General features: G+C 38.8%; 1 protein-coding gene across 3 annotated transcripts; it reads right to left on the bottom strand.

The window, feature by feature from the left end:
- Positions 1-407: 407 nt before the first annotated feature.
- LOC118808343 (WD repeat-containing protein 82) lies at positions 408-25,437 on the bottom strand. Of its 3 annotated transcripts, XM_036570957.1 has the most exons (16): positions 25,072-25,437; positions 23,999-24,096; positions 23,297-23,363; positions 22,967-23,066; positions 22,747-22,863; positions 22,259-22,414; positions 21,507-21,576; positions 21,242-21,384; positions 9,321-9,494; positions 9,087-9,182; positions 5,583-5,687; positions 5,412-5,426; positions 4,109-4,234; positions 3,351-3,501; positions 2,864-2,985; positions 408-926 (listed from the first exon to the last, which is right to left on the bottom strand). In XM_036570957.1, exons 1-16 carry the CDS (start codon positions 25,230-25,232, stop codon positions 759-761), a joined length of 1,869 nt encoding a protein of 622 aa, XP_036426850.1. In that variant the 5' UTR covers positions 25,233-25,437; the 3' UTR covers positions 408-758. The 3 variants fall into 3 exon arrangements, with proteins under 3 accessions (XP_036426850.1, XP_036426848.1, XP_036426849.1); XM_036570955.1 differs by lacking the exons at positions 21,242-21,384; positions 21,507-21,576; positions 22,259-22,414; ... (3 more) ...; positions 23,999-24,096; positions 25,072-25,437 and adding an exon at positions 18,108-18,237 and having other exon boundaries at positions 9,321-9,499; XM_036570956.1 differs by lacking the exons at positions 408-926; positions 2,864-2,985; positions 3,351-3,501; ... (3 more) ...; positions 9,087-9,182; positions 9,321-9,494 and adding an exon at positions 20,200-20,729 and having other exon boundaries at positions 25,072-25,435.
- Positions 25,438-25,464: the final 27 nt, after the last annotated feature.

Below are 25,464 nucleotides of genomic sequence, written 5' to 3'. Positions count from 1 at the left end.
CAGGTCTAAGGGACATCAGGGGACCTCAGGTGGCAAAACTGCCTAAGAAGCATTTGCCCCAACATTAGGAGAGTGTGAGTTTGAACCATGGCAACACTACAGCTGTCCATAACTGGGAGCCCAATGGAAAGAGTCCCAGGTAGTGGAGAAATTCAGTAAAAAAGGAAAAAATATTCTATATTGTCTACCTGAGATTCAGTATTTTATTCTAGTGTTCTAGGGCTGGCTTTTCACTTCTAACAGTGTACTTTATGAGAATCATTTAATTCTCTTGCCACTAAATTGGTTTTATATCATTGAAAACAGTGATTCCAAACTTTTAAACAGCAAAGTGAGCCTTTTTCTACAGAAAATATCAAGAAAATATCATAAAACGTGACTGAATACATGACTGTTGTATATGTCTGTTTTTTTTTTGTCCATCCTCAGATTATTATGCATATGTGTAGGTGTTTCTCAACTTGTGTCCCCATTTCTGAGTGCATCACAAAATGTGGATAGTTTGTAGAGACATGATGAATTCCTGAGCTTTCTCTTTTTCCTTGTTGATGTGTGCGCGAGTTTGCCAAAAAGAAAGACATCTTATGAAAATGAAACACAAGCCACAGAAGTAAAAATCACAAAAATCACAATCAGGAAGAATACAAACAACTGGAGGCAACGTTCCGGCTTCTTTCGCCCTGTTCCTCACAAGCAAAGAGGCTGCTCGACTTCAGCAGACAGCCTCGGATTCACTGACAGAACGTTCAGTTCTCTCTCTAGCTGTTCTCTCCGTTCTCTCCTCCTCCTCTAATGAGACGCTTGTTTCCTCTCTTGCCTGCAGGGCCGCGGGGTTTGGCGAAGGCCTGCTTGTGAGCGTGCTGCTTAGGATGAACCTCATTGTACAGGTACTCCTCTGTCAGCTCTTCACCACTGTCTATCTCCAACTGCACACACAGAGAAACACACACACACTGGTATTACTATCTGTAGCATTTTCCATTGATCTAAGGCCCATGTGTCAAACACAAAGTCTGCGGGCCACATCCCTTTCTGGCCTGGAGTATTATTTTAATTTTCTGTTAATATTAGCCCGTTTCATTATGGACTGCACTACAATCCCCAGCATGCACTGCAACGTAATGGCCAGCAGTTATACCACAAAAAGACAAGATGCCAGGTGTCTAGTTCAAGCAAATAGCCAAATAGGACAGCCTATATTTGTGCTGTTGTAGTTTTGGCATATTTTGAATAAACAATGGCCAGTTTGGGTCAAAGCAAAATGTTCATTAAAATCAAATAAAAACAATTGCGTTCTCTGGCCCACAGATATGCTGAGATTTTTTAATATGGCCCTTTTAGTGGTTGAGTTTGAGACTCCTGATGAAGAATACAAACTGTTTTTATTCATGTTTTACCTACTTTCCCATTTTTTTTGGAACTGGGTTTTTATAAACAACTATCAACAAGCAATAGTGTGCAAGTCAGGTTTACTTCGTTGACAGTTTAAATATGCATTCATCATTGGGGTTTTTCACTGTTTTTCTCTCTGCTTCCTCACTTGTCCTACCTTGTTTTACTTAGTCTACTTCTGTTTGCACCTACTTACTGTGGTTGTTTTGCTCATAACCACATGAAAGAAAGATACTGCCTGTGTTGTCGGTGACGCTTTGAGTGGTCCTTTTCAGATGAAATAAACACTCAACAGACTCTCAGTAATGTATCAACAACTTATCAATGAACCAGCAGCAGTGGATTCATTCAGTAGATTATGAAGAGACTTTAAGTTAACTGCGTAAATATAAATTGTTTAAAGTCTGCTGAATTCAGCTGTTTTTCACTTTGAGTCTCCAAATTCATATCTGTAGAAGTTTTGGGTTGAGGTTAATTTTAGGGTTAGGATTAGGGCCGGGGTGAGGGTTAGGTTTTGTGTAATGGAGGCAACATATTAAATCTAATTCATGTAATATATAAGCAACACATCTACTGAATGTACGTAATGTATCAACAGTACATCTTCAAGATATTTACCTCAGTGTATTCAGATGCTGCACTACTGCCACTTCACTAATATGTGTTACTGATACTCCTACTTTATTAATCATCTACAAAGGATCACTCAAAGTAGTGTTACTGTGTTTTCAATCTGAAAGGGAAATTTCACTAAATAAATATTTCTGCATAATTCAATCATTGAGACGTAAACAAAGTCATTCAGAGTGTTTTGAAATGGCTCACTGTAGAGAAATCTACTGACTGATTTTTTTACAGTGGTGATGAAAGAACCAAGGCTTTACTATCCAAAACCACCAGTAAACCTACTTGTGTCTTCTGAGTTTTATATTTAATTTTGATGATGGTAAAATAGCAGTAAATCTGAAAAAATAAGGTTTCTTCGGTGACTATTTTGCCTTACAGTGCCCTGCATGCAACTCTCTACCGTGAATGTTTTAGGGCAAAATTTTATCTCAGAAATCTCATAAAACAATGTCTCAGGTATCAGGCAGCATATTTGCAAACATTTTGTGTACTAGCTTTCTGTGAGGTTAGCTTTAAGAGGTTTTAAACTCTTCAGACATCTGGTTGCTATCACCACTGCTGTGAACAATTCTGACACGACAAGTTCCTCTAGAATGGCGCATTTTACATGATATCATTCTGAATGACTTTAAGAATAGTTAATATATAACTAATAATGTCAACTGTTAATAGATAATTCATCCTCCTCTTATGTATGAGAATATTAGATCAGTGTCCTCCTCCTCATCTTATTCAAAAATCAAACTACTGCGCCAGTTGGACCATTATACTCAGAAGCTAAAGGGCCAACACCAAAGTACAGAGCGAGCAGGCAGAGTGAGCAGTACAGACAGTGCGTTTGTACCTTTTTGACCACCGCTATGTGGTAATCCCGCTCCACCTCCTCCAGCAGCCGACTCTTACAGCTAGAATACAGCATCCTCTCCTTAACGCTGCACAGATAACCTGGCATCGAGTAGATGAACACTGAGAGGGAGAAAGAGAGAGAGAGAGAGAAAGAGACACAAGGCAATTATCTGACTAGAGATTTGATTGCCACTCATTGAAATATGAGGCATTCTGGAAACGTATTTCATTTATTAACATTCTTGATGCTATACAGCTTTCTCAGTCATCTAACAATCATCTACAGCTCTCTTCATTATTCTGGACACATCTATAATTACTGCTTATTTTACAGCTTCCTACTAATCACTTAGTAATTCACAGTAATTACTGTGAACATACACATTACATCTATCTGTGACCAAACCCCTTTTATGTTATTGAAAATACCAAACTTTTGACCTGTAGTGTATATGAGGCTGCAGTGAAGGTGCACTGGTTCGTACCCACAGACTCGAGGTAGTCTCCCTCATGGGTGTGTTTGTAGAGGAAGAAGTGGTAGCGGGGCGTGTCTTTGGGGATTCTGCAGGGCAGGTCACGCGTCTCTGTGGGCCGAGTGTGCACCAGCTCAATCGTCTCCTTCTCTGTGTCCAACCTCTGACACAGCAGCACGCACACAGGAGCATTACATAAAATGAAATGTGTTACTATGGGAGTTTCAGACATTTCACAGGTGTTTTGAGTTTTTGTTGTTTTGTAAAGGTAGAACTTTAAAATAAGAATTAACCCATAATGAACTGAACGCATGCTAGTCTTCATGAAATCTGTGCATTGGTCAATATGGGAGCAGGAATGTTTGTGTAAAGGAAATACACATGATTTTTATAGAAAAAAATAATATATGGAGTGTTATATGTATGAAATTTGAATGGGAATTGTCCTGTATATAGTAGGGATACACCAATGTAGGAACTGTGGGACAACGCCGATATCGGATATTTTTCTTGTACATATCTGACAATGCTGATACATAAACATTTATAAAATGTAGAAATTAGCTTTACAGAGAAATATAACATTTATTTCTTCAGGGTTACAAATGCATTTAAATAAAATGAAGACAAAACATTCTCATCGCCAGAGCACAACAAATACATCATCAAATATTAGTTTGATTTGTTAAAATCAATATTGTAAGAAAAGTATCATATCAGTTGGGCTCTTGTAGATTCCTAGAAAGTGTGTGTGTGTTTTGCAGGCTCACCAGCTGAATGTAGTTAATGCGTCTCTCTGTGAGCTGCTGTAGAGCACGCTTGGCCTCCGCCTGCAGCGGAAAGGCCAGACCCTGCAGAGTCTGATGTTTAGTTTCCACACTGATCTCTGTTTTCACCTGCAGAGGGAGACACATGCACACACACACACCATGGATGTAATGATTGTGAGATATTAATTCCCCATGCTCATCTCATTATATGACAGCTGAAAGAGTGAAGTGCTGTCTGCAGGAGCATTCCAGTATAAATTAATGCAGCTGTCAGGCATAATTTTTTCATGGTGGAAACATGAACAACTCATAGCTCACTTTATTTGAAGGACACTGCAGTAAGGCTTGAAGACATGCTAGCATTGACCAAATCCAGCATTTCACCAGCACAGTTGAGAAATAAAGTTGCACGTAGAGCAGGGTCCAAACGCCTGAGACCACTAGTGAAAATATTTCTATTTTACATTCCTTTCTAATTTAATGCAAAGTTTTTTTGATTACAAATTATGTTATCAGCATAACTATTTGAGTGAAATGTAGAATTTTTCGAAAATTTACATGAATTTCCAAATTTCTTAGTATTTGGTATGACACCGTTTTGGTATTTGTCACCAGTGTGCACTCAAGCAGGCATGGACTCCATGAGTTTGTGAGAAAGCCTTTGATGATCAGATCCACCCAAGAGTCGCCTGAACATGAGTTTCAGTTGAAGAGATATGACTGAAAAACATCTGACCTTTTTGTACATTCACCTTAACATGGTCACAGATATGCTTAAATTGGAACAGTGACCTAGAAATAGTGCAGAATCTTGAATATTTTTTCTTCATTCTACTGTTATAAATTTTAAAATGTTCAAAATTCTAAAAGTTTCTGCTGTTTATTTCCCAGTTTCAATGAAAAAAAAATAATAAAATGTGGTCTCAAACTTTTGGATCCTACTGTATTCCCCTAAAACCTTATTTCAAATAACACTATTGTTTGATATATTTTTCTAGCAGTTTTAAATATACTGTATAGTAGGTTGCATTGTATGTTGTACGCAGAATATAAACTGCACACATATTAATTGAATCATTAGTACTGAATCAAGCATTTAGACTGAAGGACCATTTTTATACATTGTTATAAATGCTGAATTTGTTTGCATTGCTGTGTTGAAGGATCGTCCTTTAAATAAAGTGTTTGTAAGAACATCTTCAACACAGTGTGCAAGACACACACACACACACACACACACACACACACAGAACATTAGCTTCACACACTGCCAAAGCCTGTTCAGGACCACACACCTACTCACCTGCTTTACCCTGCCCTGCAAAGACCCAATATTAGAAATATTACCATCTAAATTCACTGTCAGTACTAACATGACAATTATTAATGTTAAATGTTAACAATTAATTAAATTAACTCATTGTTATTTCAATTAAATTCAGTCATTCTAAGGTTAAAGAGCAGGGATTCTTACCTCAGTGATTTTGATTCGCTGCAGCTCCTGTTCAGCAGCTGTGAGTGGAGCCGGGCCGGAACTGGAAGAAACATGACGCAGGTAACCCTGAAGACACACATCATCCTAAAGGGGATGGAAATACAAACCACAGAATGAACAGGCAGGTATTTACTCCTATTCTACTCCTAGTCTTATCTAGCTCTAATATTGATGCATCAAAAGCTGTGCAATTCCTTAAACTATATTAATAAACACACATGATAGAATGGATTTGTAAGTTCATATTTTATATGCCCAAGTTATCCTATCAATATCCTTCAATAGATGACAGTAACGTACTGTGTCATATGTATCTGTATTGACCATGGCTGGTAATTATTTTCAGGAATGTTCCTGGAAGTTTCCCAAGGTTCCATTCTAAATACGTTGGGCCTGTGATCTATTTAATGAACCTGTTAAATTGCAAATAATTAGGTCACTTGCTACATTCATCTTAGATACAGGAGCTATCTCACAATGGAAGGGTTAGCATTGTAAACGTGGCCTTCATGTGGAAGCAGTGATGATACATAGAGGTGATCAACTCAATCAGTACCTTATTTCTCAGATAGATTTGTCGGATAGATACGTTTGTACAGATACATAACGCTGCAGAAAAGCCCCATAAGAGTAAAATCTACATTATAAACTTGGTGGTTGATTTTCAAGATTTTAAACAGGTGGATCATTATATATATATATATACTGTGATGCATGTGTACACTGCATTACATTTTACAGCAACTTATAAACAAGCAAATCATGGCTAAGCACCAGCCTCACATATAACTATAAAGCAGTGTTTAATGCAGTGTTTAGTGTGAAAGCATAATAACAGGTTTCAAATGGTTCCACACTGTCTGTATACCCAGATGAGCAGGACAGCAGGCCACTGTTGGCCCACTGATGGCAAAGCTGGTCGCCCACTGGCTTTTCGCTCAGCATTTTCTGGGCGGCTGACTGGTGGTTAAACACAGTAATATACAAAATTGCCACTCACTTTCCACTCACAGTCCAATTTACTTATTTTTTCTTCGTTTCTTTCATTCATAATTAGTTCAGTACATCATTTTAATTTAGCACAGCATCAGACACATTTTCAACAAAATCATTTTATATTATTTGCAAAGTAATTAATTTTTCCCTGATAGGTGCTCGTAATTGTTTTAGTTTATTTTCCAAAATAAAAGTATATGTGCATTTAAAATCTGTTTAAGGAGATTAAAAACTAGTTTGACCTTGTGTGCAGGACAATAATCTGGGTGGTCCTAGGGTGGACCAGCAGCGGCATACAGTCAGCAGAGTGCTGAACTTATCGAGCCAAAAGATCAATATATGCTTGCTATATTGGCAGTGAGCTACATAGGTCATGAATCTATGGCTTCCATGTCCAGATTCTGCACCAAATGTTGGATGGGATGTTGTGCAGCTTTGACTGCACATTAATGGTTTTGATTAGACACATACTGCACTGTTTGTGTGTAGAAACTGTTAGCCTATATAATAGCCTGTAATTTGTATTACACAGGGAGTATGAAGCCATTTGAGATTTAGCCTATATTTTGCCCAGTTTTGTTCTGCTATTGTTATTGTAGTGCCCAAACGGACTAAGAACACTATCTTACACGAGACAAAAATGCTTAGATAATCAAAGCTTAAAGCTCTGTGTTTTCACTGATACTAGCTTTCCAACTGAGCAAAGAAAACAGTAAAATTCACAGATATTGGGTAATATGACCCTTCTTACAGCTCAACTACTGCCGTAAAACGCTTGCACATATGCAATATGGATTAGTTAGTGCTGGTAATACTTGCAGCAGAATTAAACTGCGAGAAACGTATTTCAATCAAAATGCGCTCACTATTGGTGAGATTAGCATCAGTGTGCAAATCAACTAGCCATGCAAACTTTGTAAAAAGTTTTATTTTTTAGTTTAAACATAGCATACATACTTTTTTTGAATAATGGTCTTATGTCTATAAGCTTTGCTATAAAATCATGAGGTATCACCTTTATTTTTGTTGTTGTTAGCCTTGTAGCCTTTAGCTTGCTAACTAGCAAGCTAGCAGAGTAAACTGATGAAGTTTAATAGGTTATATGGAAGGGCTGTCTGAACTTTTTTTCAAAGAGGGCCCAATCCTCCCATGTCAAAATACCTAAGGGCCAAAATGTTATTCACAACTGATTCAGAATATTACGTTTTCAAAATCACAGTGCATAGAACTGGAGCTTTCTGTGTTTCTTACTGTTGGATTGCTCAGAGCAGTTTGGATCAGGAAGCGCTTATGACAAATAATTAAGAGTTTAAGAGTAACAGTAAAACATGTCTAATGTATTAATTATATTCTGTTTCAAGTGTTTAAATGTTCAAAAATATAAAAATATAAATTTTCAGTTTTGTTAGATAATATTCTTTACATATCAAATAAATGCAGCAACAGCATTCAGAAATCGCTTTATTAAACAAGATCAAACAACATAAATAGCTATGTTATTGTTCCACCTTAAATGGTTAATATTTACTGAACTGCTGAATTTGCTCTGGTAAGTTGGTGCTCTGAGACTCGGGTAGCTGCAGTTACTTTCATTTCTCTCCTGAATATTTCTTGTCCATGCTTTGTTGCATGTCTATTCGTTACAGTCTTTTGAAATATGAGGCACGTACATTTGCTGTGGCTCTCAATGAAAAAGTATTTGAATTTCCATCACTCTAAAATCAGTTCTCAGTGTGAAGTTTGTGCTGTATGTAGTCTTGACTAAAAGTGGTTCAGTAAATGAAGCTGCAGGTCTAGTCAGTGAAGAAAGGCTCTTACACCTTAGCCAACTTTGTTACCACAGTGTGGCGCATTACACTGTAATTTTACTGCTTCCACCATCAGGTGAAGGGAAGAACTGCAGCGTACTGGCTGGCGGGCCACTTGTAACGCACTCTAAAACAAAAGCCGCTGGCTAATTGAAATCTGGCATTCAGCCCTGGGGCTGGACTTTGGACAGCCCTGTTATATGGTGTATGACCTGGAGTAATACAGTCTGCAACATAAAGTCCAGCAAATTGAAGTTCTGGTTTTGAAATATTGAGCATTTTAAAGTTGTTGATTGTTATGGCTTACAAACAGCTTCTTCTGCCATTTTTGTGGAGTTTGATAAAGAAAATGTACCAGTGGGTCAGTTCTTCTGTCAAAGTTGACACTTGTGTTCATTCGATCCTTTGCTCCTTTGAGGACTCATCTAACACACTTCACTTGTGCTAACACAGTAATGGAACGGCTTGTTCCATTCTATAGGATGCAATGGGGTTGGGAATTCCCCTGCTGTTTTAAATATTGTACTTTTATAATGTTAAATTCCCTAAAAATGGAAATACTTTTTCAGCCACTCTTTATTTTTGCTGTAATGGAAAATGTTAAGACACCACTGTATCATATCAATTGATATCAAATGATGAATTCTGTGAATCGTTAAATGTATGAATCGTCGCCTACTTCCACATTGCCAAAGATCTCATCTTTGACATGGCCTCCTCCAAATTCTTTCTTCACTGTTGCACGAGTGGCAGCATACAGCATCTTCTGCCTGACCTACAAAGAGTAAGAGATGTTCACAGAGAAATAGTCTTAATGAATTAGATTACAGTTAAGTTTCAGTGAACAGCAGTGTGATCTGATATGAGTGTCTGTGACAGTCTATATGCATTTTGACTTGGATGTATTACACACTGGAGACTGGTCAGGTGACCAGGAAATGAAGAGCCACTCATAGCCCTGCGCATTCTGGGAGTCTAGGCGGTAGAGGACGTAGCAGGGCTCCTGAGGGTCCAGCAGAGGAAGCAGAAAGTGGTCATAATCTTTCTCCCAGGACTGAGACGGCTCTCGGTACGCCCCCAGCACCAGCTGCTCTGAAACACACAGTAAAGCTCATATCACACACACAGTACAATATAAAGTCCGCTCTGTACTATGCACACATAGAAATACATACACTATGCTACAGTATTTTTCACTTTTCAGTTAAAACATGAAGCAATGGCTTTGAGATTAAAGTGCAGATTTATTTCAGGGGTGTTCTATCCATAGTGAATTGATCTTTTAAGAAGCCCTTTTAGTACAGAGTTCCTTCATTTCTGGGGTCAATAGAACTGAACTGCTGCTGTTTTTTGGGGAAACTTTCTCTTCCTGCTGAAGCGCATGCTCGGTGGAGTTCCGGTTGTGTGAAAGACTTGGCCATTTTACTTGGTGAAAACAGAGTTTCTATAGTAGTTGCTGCCAGGTGGAGTAGCACCTTCTAAGTTTTAGGCTTTTGTATGGACATGTGGAGATTAAACGCTTCTGTAAACTTCAGAATATGGTCACATTATCAGTAAAGAGAATCTGGAGTGATCTGGTTTTAGCTGAAGTCACACATTTTTCACAGATGAAGTGATGTGATTTGGTTCATTAACAGTTTATTTTTTCTCTCCAAACATAACTCTTTCCATCACTCTGGTACAGGTAGTGCATTGAGGCTTATCAGTGGTTTGCATCATGTAGTGAAACCCTCAAGGTCATGCTGGCACGTTCTTCTCGTAGATGTCATATGGCTAAAGATGGACTGATAAATTATAAAACTGCATGAAATTCTGACATATACTATTTGTCCAAACGTTTTTAGACACGCCTACAAACACAAAGACACAGCTGTCCAATACAATGGGATCCACTGGAGCAGCCACACATGAGCCACAACGTTGGTAACGACATTGAATGCCAAGCATTGGCTAGAGCAGGGGTCTCGAACTCGACCAGTAAATAGCCATATTAAAAATCTCATCAAATCTGTGGGCCAGACAAAAAATGTTTTTTATTTAATTTTTAATTAATGTTGTGCTATAAACTGAAATGGCCATTGTTTATTCAAAATGTGCAAAAACTTCAGCAGTAAAATACAGGCACTTGTAGTAGACCTTGAAATATTACTTGGACACTTGAAATAAATAAAATTTAAATGTCCCCAGGAGCTCAGTCTTTTAAACCAACCTATTTGCTTGAACTAGACACCTGGCATCCTGTCTTTGCTGCTCGTATGTAATTCTTGGGCTCAATTTTTGAGCTGCTGAGCTGACGTTAAGTGTTTATATTGGTTAAACTGCAGCTGAAATGCATTTTGGTGATATGACAGGTGTGGAATTGCGCAGAATTGTGTAGAATTGAGGTGTAACCGCTGTCCTGTAGTATGTTGTTAGGAGAGTTGGAGCACATTATGTTGCAGTGCATGCTGGGGATTGTAGTGCAGCACATTGTGAAAGAGCTAATATTAATGGAAAATGAAAATACTTTTGCGGCCCGAATAGGATTGTGTGGCGGGCCTGATCTGGTCCGCAGACATTGTGTTTGACACATGGGGGCTAGAGGGATATAACCCCGCCCCAGCATTGGGCTGTGGAGCAGTGGAACTGGATTCTCCGTAGCGATGGAGTAATACCTTTGGGATGGGCTAATCATTCAACATCAGTACCTGATGTCACTAATGCTCTTGTGGCCAAATGCAATCAAATCCTCACAGCTGTGTTCCAACATCTAGTATAAGAACTTCTCAGAAGAGTAGAGGCTGTTAGATGAGCAGTTGTCTACAAATGTTTTTAACATGTAGTGTATTATAGAGTAGGCTGAAAATGTGCTACTAGCACTTTAGGAGCAGTTCACCAAATATTAAACTTTTTATGTTTTCCAAACAGCAACAGCAACCACACCAAACAGCAACAGCAACCACCATTCACATTTAAAGTAGACTCAGGGAGGAAAAAGAAAATGGTGATGCTTATTTTGTATCGGGTCTCATGGATTAACGCATCTAAAGTGACACATAATATATTTGATCTGACAGGTACTTCATGTCCTCTGTTTCTGTCTCATTTTACACCCTCCACACAGATCATATGTCCACACACATACACAAGTTGTCTGCAGGTACTAATTAACTGCTGTAGTCTCAGTGAGCACGATTCTGATGGAGCTACCACAAGTGTTTATTCTCTGAAATCATCTCAAGCTCCTGTTTCCTGCTTTTCAGTGGTCAGTAAACACCATCAATCCCTCAATGTACACCATCCAGAAATTATTTAGAGCTACACCTGCCTTTACTTTTTTACATCAATGTAGTTTTTAATGTAAACATAATTTAAATTTTCCATTTGGCAAATGATTCATCACATTTTTAAAGGTCATATTAAATGTACCTAAATAATAAGTAAATTTTAATCTACAATCTTTTTAGTTACAGTCCTATGCAAAAGTTTGAACACCTCTGGTCAAATTAATGTTTTGTTGATTTTCTAAGTTAAAATGGGTTAACACATCCTCTGCAGAGAACACATTTCAGACCTAATTACTGTTTATTTGCTGAATAGCTAATTTTATGTTGTGTTTTATTATATTTGTATGTAAAAAGAAGAAATTGTAGATAAGTGCCATATTTAAATGTGTTTACTGTATGAATAAAATTAACAAAAAGTTTGTTAATTTTATTTGTGTGAACAGACCCTTTACTCAATTATAGCTTCTCTGCTGTTAAATAATCTGCATTGATTAATGGCCAAATCACAGAGTCAGCTCTTTAGTTACTGTAAATGCTGTTAATTACTGTTGTTATTTGGATAAAAGCTACTTTTACTTTGAGCTGAATCTCAGAAAACTTCTTGTTTTGAACTTGTTTACTTGTAATGGGATTATTGTTTTAAGTACTTGTTTCTAAAGTGAATATTTGGCTGCTCTAGCAGCCTAAATAGATAAATATATTTAAATAGATAAATATATTTTTTGGAACGGGCTTCTTCTGCAGAATTTAAAGTGAATCATTATTGTCTGTATCTGTAGACTATTAAAAATGAGATGGTCTAAAAACAGCCAGACTTCGCTCACTGTCAAGAGAACAGTAATGTTGAAACAGGCTGATGTTGTTGTTGTTGAGGCCTAAAGATTCAAAGCATGTGAAAACTGTGCAGATTCATTGTGAGAATTTATACTTCAGCAAAATAACCTCCTAATGAGGACAGGATTTGTCAATAGTGTGCACATCATAAACACACACACACGCACACACACACACACCAATATGACCTTGGTGGGGGATTTCCTGACTGTCTTTTGCAGCAACTGCTATTCTAGGCCTGCACGCATTCCGGCTATCAGCACAGATGCATACTTTCCATTAGCCATTCACTCACCCACACGCTTAGGCCTACACACACGAATATAAAAAGTGATGTACACACACACTCATATGACCTACATCAGCTACATCAAATGACAGACTGATTCAAGGTGCTGAGGTTGACTGGCATTCTTTCTGTTCTACATCACTATTTACCAAAGTGCTTGAATATGGATCCCAAACAACAGTAGACCATGATCCCCATGTGTCCAGCCAATCAGCCACCAGCTATGCATGTGACTGGTAAGCACAGCCAATTGTAAGACTTATGACCACTTTGGCCGGCTTCTCTGACTAAATCACGCTGAAAATATCTGTGGCCAAATAGCAGCTCGCTGTCCGGCATGCAACGGACAGGAGACTACCAAAACAAGTCCCAGACATCACACACAGGATATAGACGGGGAGCCCAAACAGTGACATTACAACAACAACCTCAATATACATCTGTCTCCAAAGCTCAAAGTGGCAAAGTTTTTATCAATGTAAACATGATTGAAAACAGTGCAGTACAGACAGGAACATTAGTCACTGTGTTTAGAATGGTGCCCTGATCACTATTACCTACAGTGGACAACCAAGAGTACTATTTACAAAAAAGTTTAAACTCCCTGGTCAAATTACATGTTTTATTGACTTTCTATGTGAAAATAGGTTAACACATCTTCTACAGAGAACACACTTCAGTATGGCATTTTCGGCTAAAATCTGCAAATTTTAACACATATTTTATCTTCTCTTTTCAGCAAATAAACCATAATTGTGCATTAAAGTGTGTAGATGTGTGTTCTCTGTAGATCTGTAGTTCTCTGTGGATGATGATTCAAGTAAAGTTTTGTACTCTAATGTTACTCAGGTTCACTCATCACGCTGTGACAGTAGTTATATTCCATTCCATAAACATGCAAACTGTCATGCCATCCCAAATAAAGGGTCAGGCATATATTTCAAAATGTATGTACATATATGTAGTGTACATATATGTAAGTATCAAATATTGGACATATAGGCATAATATATGGCTCATACATATATGTTTGATAGGTGGGTGAACACATGCATAATAAATAGATCATACGCATACTGTGTGTCTGATACATATGTCGGATTCATGGATCATACATATATGTCTGATACAATCAAAGATTTTTTAGAAGCAAAAAACTTAAATGAAATGCACCAGTCATACACTCAACGATAAAAACTCACATTACATGAAGCTAGTATATATGTGCAATATATGGCATCCATATATGAACGTTTCTATCATATATTTTGAAGTATATGTGTTACACACCTCTGTTTGAATAAGCTGATAAATGGCTGAAAAATATGTCCCATATTTGAAAATGGCCAATTTTAAATGAGTTGGCATACATGCCACACATAATGCCATATGTGACAAATATAAGTTGGATAAATAAGGGAAATCCATCCATCCATCCATCCATCATCTAAACCGCTTATCCTTCTGGGTCGCGGTGGGGTGCTGGAGCCTCTCCCAGCTGTCATTGGGCGGAAGGCAGGATACACCCTGGACAGGTCGCCAGTCCATCACAGGGCAGACAGACAGACATACACATTCACACACACACTCACACCTAGGGGCAATTTTAGCATGTCCAATCAGCCTGACTGCATGTTTTTGGACTGTGGGAGGAAACCGGAGTACCTGGAGGAAACCCACACGGATACAGGGAGAACATGCATATATGCATATATGCTAATATATGTCACATATTTGAAATTCATATTTTGCCATATATCAGATTTTTGAATGGTGTCAGTCCATTGCAACGGTATCAAAGTTATGTGACTCATTGGTCTCCTCAAAGAATCTTCAAACCCAACCACACAGTGCATTATGTGCATAGTGTCCACTACATCAATGTACTCCCTTTAGATTTACAGGGACAAAGTGTATTATTAAAATATTTCTGTAAAGTTCAGCTAACCTGGCTATCTGTTGAAAATATCAGCATAACATTGGCCCATCATTTGTACACCACCTATTGTGGTGTATTGTGGGATTATAAGGGTGCACTAGATATGTTTTTTAGATGCCACTACACAATGGCATACTCCCATAATAGTGCACTAGATAGTGAACAGGGTACCGTTTTAAAAATTTCTTATTCAGCAGCCAGTCATCTGATAGCATTGAATAAAAAATCTGACCGTCTATGTGTGCAATGTGATAGTGCAAAAGTCTGACACATTGTCTGGCTTCATGCCAAAGAGACATTTTATCACTTTACACTCTGTTTGACTGGCACATGAGTAACAGGAACACACAGAGAAACCAGTCTCAGCCTCAGATGCTCTACCTACAAAGGTAAAAGGACCATCTGATATTAATTGAATGCTGAGATGCCCACAACTATTGCAATTTTTGATTATCAGTTTTTTTTGTATTTGTTATCTGTATCAGTTCTGTTTATGAAGCTAAATGCTGGCTAGTCACTGGGAACATGTACACTGTAAAAAATTGTATCTTTTTTAACTTTAAAAAGTAGAATAATAAAATGCTAGTTATTCTTCTGTTAACCTAATAATAGAAGTTCAATAAAGTAAATAGAATTAGGCTGACCAGGTCGGTACTTTTATAAAAGCATCAGTTTTTACAGTGCAGGTGCAAGATATAGTTGCTGGATTGAAAAAAAAGTTGAAATTCACATCATATCTTCAAAAATTCTAAAAAGTTGTCTTTTAAGCATTTTCTTAGTAGCAAGTAAACAAGTAGCAGTATCACCAAGGTGCTAAATACAGGGGGCCCTGGGGGTTGCAAGATCCCCTAATTAATCTCTTGAACCCCCTGAATGTCTCAAAATCAAAATTCTGGGGGGTCCCTGAAAATAAACTTTTTATGAAGTTATGCTGCACTGGTGTGCCTCAGGGTGGTGCTGTAGCAAGCTGGTTCACCCAATTGGTCTTTCATAGCCTAGCAACTGTAATTATGTTCAGAATACCTCTGAAAACCGTACATATTTGTAAATCTTAAAACGTGCCCAGTGTCACAAGATTTTGGTGGAAAGAGTGAATACTTGATCATTTCTCAAACCAAAGACACGAGAGTGGAAGAGCACATAACCAAACTAGAAAAGAGCCATTCCAAAAGAAGAACTGTTGAACCAAACATTTTGGTGCCTTTGAAGCCAGTTCCACTAAGGCGAGCAGGCCTACCACTTTGTCTCCTGTGGGTCTATTATTGTTGTAGCATTGTTTCTGAAACTTGCCTGCCCCTACACTCACACATAAACACCAATGTGTAACTGGCCAGTTTGTCTGTCAGTCAAATTTCCCCCTTCTATCAAAGTAGGCCATGTTGAGCAACAAAATTCAAGCCGATAGATGGCAAGACTACACAGACACACACACACACACACACATATGCAAGAGTGAGGGACTTCCACTGGTGCCAAGACAGTTACATGCACTCAATTATATTATGGTCAGGCACACTGTTATAATAAGGCATATGAATCGTTGCACATAACTACACAAAACATTCATACATATAAACAGAAATGACTCAGGTGGGATGACCTCACTCAAATGTAATTGTCTTTTCTGTCCTGTCCTGTCTTAGCAAGTGAGTCATGTCATCTGATAGTAGTTTAACATTTCAGTGGATATTGGACACTCACACACACACACACACACACAGTCACTCACATTGCAACAGAGATCAGTAAATCTGTCATGCTACAGACACTCTTGTGTAGAGTAATTCCCTCACACACCAGTCAGCTTCAGTGTCAACTGATGTGTCACCTGACTCATGTTCACCCTGGCCTTTCCCAACAAAAATACATTGTGAAATATATTTTGCCCCTTCACCTGTATTTCTTCATCTTAAATAAACACAAGCCAGACAACACATGAAACACAAACATTCCACTGCAGAAAACAGAAAGACAGAATATTACTCATCGATTTCATACCTGTAGGCCTACATGTACATATGAAATTAGAGTCAGTAACATTTTGAAAAAAGTCCAAGCTCTTGACAAATCAGATGTTACTAAAGTGGTTCATTTTCGATTTAGCCCAGTTGAATTATAGTGAATTATAAGTAGAACTATATACAAGTTATACCTATGCAAGTTAGACTTGTTCATTCAGGCCCAGTGTTCATTCGCTGGTATAGAACTTCTATAGAACAGTGCATGTGTGGTTGTGCTGCGTCGCGCTTACTCAAAAGCTGTAACCAAAGGACACCTTTGGCTTATATCACCACAGCCTCACACAGAAAAGATATGATGGTACAAATATTGTTGAGTTGACACAAAAGAAGCAGTTATATTTGCTAAGTGTAGCATCAGTTAGATTAACTGCTCAAGGCCTTCACTCTGTTCCCTCAGTGATCTGGGCCTTCTCTGAAGGAATAGATTCTTATTCTAATGTGAAGTAAATTATACTGGCCTAAGGCTCCCTTCCATTCCAGCACACCACCATGTCTCTACCTTCTGACTCTCACAATCTCACTTGGCTCACTTGAAACTGTAAGAAATGTACAGTTGCAGAAAGGAAAGCTGGAGTTAACGTCAGGGGATGCTTGCATATTAAGTATAAGACTGAATAGCCAGGCTTCTCACATCTACTAAGAAATGAACACACATATTGTGTATCACCTTCATTAGTTACCAGTACACTCCTGTATCAAGTAGAAACGTCTTCTTCTAACATTTAAAGCCCTTCATGGTGTCGCCCCTGCATACCTTACTGAACTCCTTCAACCCTACAGCCCCCCTCACACCATTAGATCCTCTGGCACAAGATCTTCGTCAAAGGGTGGTCGGTCATTCAGTGCTACAGATCCCGAGCTCTGCAGCTCTACACCACAATCTCTCTGTTTCATCCTTTAACTCTCATGGCCTACCTTTTTACTGTACATTATTCTAATGTCTTCTGTCTGTAAATTTGATTTTTTATTTGTTCTAAATGTGAAAGTGTGTGTGCTGCCTTCCTTGGAAAAGAGATTTTTCATTTCAGTGAGACCACCTTGGTTAAACCCTTTAAACTGCAGACTTATTATTCAGTTATTAATCTTTAGACTTCTTAACTATTGTGAATCGTTCTGTAACGATTAATCGTTCTGTAACGAGTTACAGAACAACATGATGCAGTAATGAGAGTGAGGAATTGCAGTGAGGGCCCACATACAGACCCTTGCAGTTTAAAATAGTTAAAATATAACTAGCAATACAAACAGAACAATATACATTCTAAAATATGTTTTTACCAACATGTAGTTTCAAACCAGAACAGTCAGTGGGGTAACTGTCTCTCTGTCTCTGTTTATGTGGCTCACTCACCGTCCCGGATCAACACCTGGATGAGGCGGCCTGTCCCGCTCCTTGCCTTCACCAGGAACTGCCTCAGCTCATCTGTCACCACCAGAACCAGAAACATGGCGGGTCAGCCCGTCTACCCGCCCAGGAGCGCTCAGTCTGGGGGAGAAAACCTGAAGCCTAATTTAGAGGCAGGTGGGGGTCACCTGGAGGATCTTCACTGCACTAGTGACGTCTAAAACGCAGGTAAGAAGCTCAAGGCCCTCCAAAGGCAGGATACAGACTACCGGCGACAGTATGAGGCAAGAGAGCTTGGGTGTTTGCACCTCTTAAGTCAAGACAGCATGTGAGACCTATGTATGTGTGTGTGAGAGAGAGAGGGGTCCTGTAACTAGGGCAGGATTGTGTGAGCAGAAGGAACCTGATCCCGCTTGCCCCAAATTTAGCAGCCACAGGCTCGGTGTGCCTGGCCTTGGGTAACAGCTTCCCCTCCCCCTCACCACCACAGCCTTTCACACAACCAGCCATCAGAGACGTGAAGGAGCCGTGCAGAATGCTCACCTGGGATCCGCTAAAGCTTCATCTCTGAGTCTGAGGCCTTGGCTGGGCAAACTCAGCACATCCTAAGATTACACTGGAATGCAAATGAGATTACACTGCTGAAAGCCCATAGAATATCGGCCCAATATTGTTGTTCTCCAACAAACACCAACAGGTACGGGCTGGTGTACCACACCTGTGTGTGAATGTTTGGCGCTTTTTAATGGTTCTCTCTCATTCACATTATTCTACACTTTTAGAAATAAAGGTGCCAAAAATGGTTCTTAGATGGACCACTTTCCAAATTATGTAAATGAGATGTAAAGAACCTGTTTGAAGTTTAAAGAACATCCACATAATATAAAGGATCTAAGAAGACCCCTTAAATTGGTATGGAACCTTTACAAGGTTCTTTACACTCACAAAAGCAGGTCTTCTTTGGTATCATACTAATTCATTGCTGTTGCTTATTCTGGAAAAGTATGAATTAGAACATTGGTGTTTGTTGGGGAACATTACATTGATGTGCTCAGGCCTTCAGCTAGAAAACCCAGACTTTCAGAATATGTCTTTAAAATACTGTTATAGGATTATTATTCATGTTTTAGAGCTTCACAGAGTGAAACAGATAGAAAATCAGACCTATATTTCTATTGTTAAGTTATTTAGAATTTAGACTAAAATAACCCCTAGCAAATATATAAAGGCTAAACAAATTGCCTCACTCGAGTATTGATTAAAAATTGTCACAGAGTGGGCTACAGTGTAGCTGCTAGTGTAACTGAGGACACTAAATAAGTAATGAAAGACACTGCAAATTCTTAAAACAAAGCAAGGCACTGTATTTTGAAGTAAATGAGCTGCCACTGTAGTTCCCTTAAATGGGTGTGACATCATGCTGCTCTGATTACATGGGAGTAATTGATGCCAGTGCCGCATGCGGGAGGAAAGGTTTGAAGATTTCACCGGTGCAGTCGGCTCTCTTCCTCTGATACACTTCAGCACCTACAAACCCATGTCATGGTAAGCTACAGTATGTATGTTATAGACTGGTTAGAACAAGGATGCTCAAACTTCTCGTTTTTGGGGGGCCAAAGTGCAATGTTTGTAGTGACAAAACACAAAAAGACAAACCAATATACAAATAAAGTATATATATACATATATATATTTTTTTTTTTCATTGTTTGAGGGGATAAGGTTAAGGCAATTTTTTGGCAGGTCCAATCAAACATCCTGACAGGCCACACCCAGGGCGGAATAAGTGACCTTGTCAATTACAGCTTTCCACAAACTATTGAAAATGAAATATTACTTCCGTTGGCAGAAATTGTATAAATTTGGAATATTTGGCTGCTGGACTGAACATCTCTCAACTAAATCTGTTTCCAATCTAAGATGTAAAAATCTCTCACTATGCTATTTACTGCACTGTGTATCTTTAAATTTCCTTAAAACGCTTATTTTTGGAAAATGTTCTTGTTTATGACATCAGGATTGAAGGCAAAGGCAGTAACAGTACGCTGCCATTCCCATTAGATCAATGATGCAGTAGTACAGAAACCGCAACACAATCTACCATTAACCATTCATTTATTGAGGCAGAATTATGTCTCAGCAGTTGCACAAGCTCGCTTTAAGGTTTGGGGAATAAAACAAGCTTTCCAAAAACAGGTTTTTTAGCATTTACACAAGAGAAGCAATATACATATTTATTTAAATATGTCTCACAGACAGTTCTTTAAGCTGCATTAGTAACATATTCTTTGTATTCTGAAAGATGCTAAAATCCAAACCAAGATGTTTTTGACAGCTGAAACTGTATTTTTGAGGGCAACCACAAACCTCAAATAAACAAACATCACAAACAGATTACACTGATTTACAAAAGAACATTGTTTAATGATAAGTATAAAATGAACATGAAAGAAATACAACTTGACCTCATGGTCAACCTATTTACAGTCCACAAGTCCCACAACAGTTCCAATAAAGTAGAGGCAGTGCTAAGGCTGCCCTCTGTTGACATGGAGCAATTTGTCATATCGAACGTGTAGCGTAGAGCTCAGCTCTTCTTCAGTCATCGATTGTGGGTAACCAGAATGCCTGTGCAAGTAAGAAATTAGGTGTGTTAGTAAGTAAATAAACAAGTCATCAAAACTCTCAAACAGTTTTACTAAATACACTTGTTCCATAACCATATTGTGACCTCTGATTTGAGCAAGGTGTTCTAAAATATATCAGGCTGCTACACCTCATACAGTCTCTTTTGGCTGCAATCCACACATTTCTGCCACCAATGTTTTTGTACTGTGCACAACTGCGCATTTTCAGTGACATATGATAACAGGGCATGTGCTGTCTGGATATCTATGTATATAAAGATAAATGAAAAAAAAAAACATCACAAGAACAGTCTACGGTCAAAGCAAAGTCACTCATCTTGAAAAGACAATAAAGGCTGACACAGCATGGAAGACTCCAGCACAGTTCATCAATTGACTCTTGAGCAGAACACTGATGCCACTGACCGCAAAAGGCGTGCCAGCCCAAAAGTAAAGAGGAGTTAAAAGACCCCACAGTCAAATGTAATTTGATGTGACAAAATATCATCTCACCATGTTCGAACAGGCACTAGCAAATGTCATGAATTTGGGATTAAACTGTAGGCAGGTGACAGGCCCTGTATGTTTCCCATCCAAGAGCGCCACCTTCATTCCACTCTCGGCATTCCATACATGGATCTTCCCATCCTCTGAACCTGGAGAACAATGACATACACATCCTTACAGTACACAACACAATCAACGTTCTTCATCATTAAAGGAAGAGTCACTTTCCTAAAACAGGTAACAACTAAAGATGGTCTTAACTTCTACTCACCAATCATTACAAACTGAGAGTCTGGGGTGAAGGAAGCTTCCAGAATCACACCTTTACTGTTGTTGTAGCCCTACAGAGCAGAATAACAAAAGAGAACTTGACCAAGAGAAAACAAAGATGTAGATATTATCTAACTAAATCAGGGGTCATTAATTCCAGGTTGAATATCTCGCCAATAAACACACCCACTAAACCTTTTTATTAACTGCTGAATAAAATCAGGTGTGTCTGAGCAAGAAAATGACTAAACTTCCCTCCAGGACTGAAGATGATGACCTTTGATCTAAATCATTTCCTTATATAGTAAAACTACAGCAACTCCAGCTCCTTTCATAACATCACAAAAAGGGATCATTAATCTCATCCACAATGGGTCAGTGTGGCTTCAGGTTTTCATTACAAGCAAGCAGAAGCACATCTGATTCCACTTGTTTAATCAGTTGGTCTCAGCCTTCTTAGAAATGATTAAGTTATATGAGGCATGTGTCTGCTTGACTGGAATGAAAACCTGCAGACACAGCAGCCCTCTGTGTATAAGACGGGTGTTCGCTGCTTTAAAATGTTCTACAACGCAGCTTAACAGGTAACAATATTACTTACTATTAATTATCAAGAACAAAAATACCAAACCTCTGCGGCAAGCACAATGTGCTTCAAAGTTATTCTTATTTAGCGGAAGGGTATGTCAGAATTCACACTTCCAAGCAACCCTGATACATAACAAAGCGGTTTAGAGGGGGAACCCTACTCACCCCAAACGAATGTAGTACAGCTCCTTTGAAAGCATCAAGCAGTCGAAGTGTTCCTCCATTGCTGGAGACCAGGATAAGTTTGCCATCATTGCTGAACTTGAGGCCGGTCCACTCACATGTTCGCTCATACTGTAGTTTAAATGTAGCAAAGGGACCCTACAGCAGAAAATTAGAACATGTTCTTTTGTTTGCAGTAGACACAATGTTTTTAACCAAGGCAAATGGAACTGCACACAACTGACAAACAGGAGGACCAGTCTGTTCTCTCACAGGCTTGTTTAAATATTCCTCCTAAATTCCTCAACCTCCAGCACTTTATTTCAAATTCACCACATTTAATAGTTTTTAAAACATTTTAAGCATATTTTATTTGTAAATTGGCTATAAAAGTTTGCTTCAGTGCAGACTTTTTTCAGGCTGATTTTATTTTAACCATGTCCATCTCTTCAACATAAGATAACAGCATTTGGCAAATTAATCTCTCTTACTTTGTCGAAAGATCGCAGGTCATAAAGTTTGACCATCTCAGAGTTGACTCCTGCAGCAAATATCAGGCCCTCAGGATCAAATGAGCACACTGGCTTCCCCTGCAGATGCATCAGTCCCTGTGACCACATAAAGGATTGTGATCAAACAGATATGAGGGATAATCAAAAGAGTAGACACAACAAGCAACAGTCTTTTAAGGGGATTTCACACAAGGCTTACCTGACAGTTGGGAGAGCGAAGATCCCATAGCCGAATCGTTTTATCCAAGGAGCCAGAGATGAAGGTATCATCAACAGGAGACATGGAAAGTGCAACAACCCTGTAAAATTACAACAAAATTACACACGTAACGCACATAAATCTAGTTTTTAACCCATTCATAAAACTCCAAAGTGCCAAAAGTCCAAATGTTGCTAGTGTACTATAAAAATAACATTCAACAACTTTCTCTCAAGTTTGTTTATAACCTGTTTCAACATCACAAGTTAAATTTTTGGCTAATAGATCAATGTGTCTAAAGCACTTAACAATAATAATGATGATCCTTACCTCTTATTGTGCCCAGGAAAGTAACGAATGTACTTATTGTCATGTAGCGACAGGTACCGTATAGTGTCTGTAGTAACACAGTAATAGAGAGGAGAAACTCAGACATTACAAACATCAGTCATTTACACAAAGTCCATAAAACATTTCCAGAACTGCTGTGAACAGAATTATACATTTTTATTGACTTTGTCCTGTGAAAGAAATCAGATGATGCCAAGTAGTATTGTATTCTTTAGTTGTGGAACTCAAAGCCTAAATGTGAACCTCTAACAACAAGGTCCCATTGGTGCAGATCTCCAGGTAGTTTTAGAAGAGTTGGCGCCACCCTGGGCAAGGCAGTAGTCTGTACAGTTAGCTCCTTGAAAGGGCAGAATCACAGACCCTCAAACTGTACAAACAACTACCTCAAGCCAGAGTGGGCACAGCCACGCAGTCCCAAACACACACTGGGTACATCGGTGAGCAGAAGGGTCGTCAAATACCTCTTCGTTACAACTTACTACACTTAGTATTACATGTACAAAGAGACCTATAAGCATGAATACATCTGTACAGCACAGCATGACTATACATGAACTACATAACTACCAAACAGGATTTTTTTACTGTGAGAAACAGGTCACTGTGTGGGGAACAAGATACAATATACACTCCTCCTGGAAAAAAGAAAGATACAGAAAAGACTTTGAAAAAAGCACATACCATCAATTTTGTTGGAACTGTAGACGACTGTATTGGCAGCATGTGTATATCTGATGAGGTCAACTCCATACTTTTTACTGTACAGTGTCCGTTTGGGTCTGTATGACAAAATGAAGAAGAAAATGACTCATTACTGTTCAGTGAAACAACACAAATCTGTACCTGATTTGGTCAAAGAATCTATATAGGCATAAACTTCATAAAATGCCAGACTGTTCCTGTAGATGCTGGTTAAAGTAATCTATGACACTTCTGATAAGAGCACTTGTGCTAATATTTACCCTAAATATACTACAGTAAATGTACCATATATAACAATATTTGTAACAATTGTTACAGAAACCCTGTAGAAAGTCCACTAACTAACGTTAGTTACCCAGCTAGATCTTCTTTATTAAGCTAATATTTAGGTTACATTATTAGGCTATAAATTTGTCCAATAACTGTGCAGAATATATATATTTATCACAGATGAATACATGTAATATAAAAATAGCATTAACTCATATTAAAAAACAAACAGGTAAGACACTCTGGTGGCCAACATCCCTAGAGCGGATGTGGACATTCGCTAGCCTTATATTTACAAAACGTTAGCATTTGTGAGCTAACACTTTAGATATCTACATAAAAAACATTAAGACCGACCAAATGGGGCGTTTCACTGTGGACATTCGTAAAGGGATGTCCACTCATTTTTGACCGTCGATATTTGTTTAATGCCCGTTTTCCCACGCTTTGGCTGTTAGCCACAAAGTTAGCTCATCGTTAGCAAGGATGCTTGGGGTTGCTAATCTACTCGAGTCCGAGGCTCTGTGCAGCAGTAGGCCTCAGTGCGAAAATCCGCCCACCAGTAACTTACTGCCTTTATAAAAAAGGCAGAGGTTGGCTTCCTATTCGCCAGCTTGTTCGAATATCCCCGTTCCACCTTAAGGGTGCAGCACTTACATTCTGGAGCCAGTAACTGCTGCATCATTTAAGGCGGAACGGTGAAATCCTAACAAGAAGCTGGCCAAAAAGAATATGACTTAAGATTCATCTTTCCGCACAACAAGACAACACTGTGCACTCACTTTCCCTCCTGGCAGTCATATAAGACAATCGAGTCGTCGTCGCTGCTCGATATCACCGTCTCGCCATTCGAGCTGAAGTCAAAACAGTTGATTTTATCGGAATTTTCTCGGAAAACCTTCGCAACCCTGAAACTCCGCAGCACATTGTCCGTGAGCTTCATTCTGGCGGCCTTGCTTTGTGCCTGGCCAGGCGCAGGCTTCTCTCAGCACAAAGTCAAATAGACCGCTGTTGGTTTAGGTAATATTGAAGCCTGTATGTGCGTTTATAACTTTCTGTGAACGAAAGCGTGCTCAGATGTACGTTTCGCTCATGTAAGGAAAAGCCCGCCCGTACGAGTCCGTGAACTCGGTAACGGAAGGTGTTTCCAGGCTGTGGTGAAGTCAGCAGTCACT

This window comes from Colossoma macropomum, unplaced genomic scaffold, assembly GCF_904425465.1.
Source record: "Colossoma macropomum unplaced genomic scaffold, Colossoma_macropomum, whole genome shotgun sequence".
NCBI lineage: Eukaryota > Metazoa > Chordata > Actinopteri > Characiformes > Serrasalmidae > Colossoma > Colossoma macropomum.
This window is presented reverse-complemented; position numbering and strand designations above follow the sequence as displayed.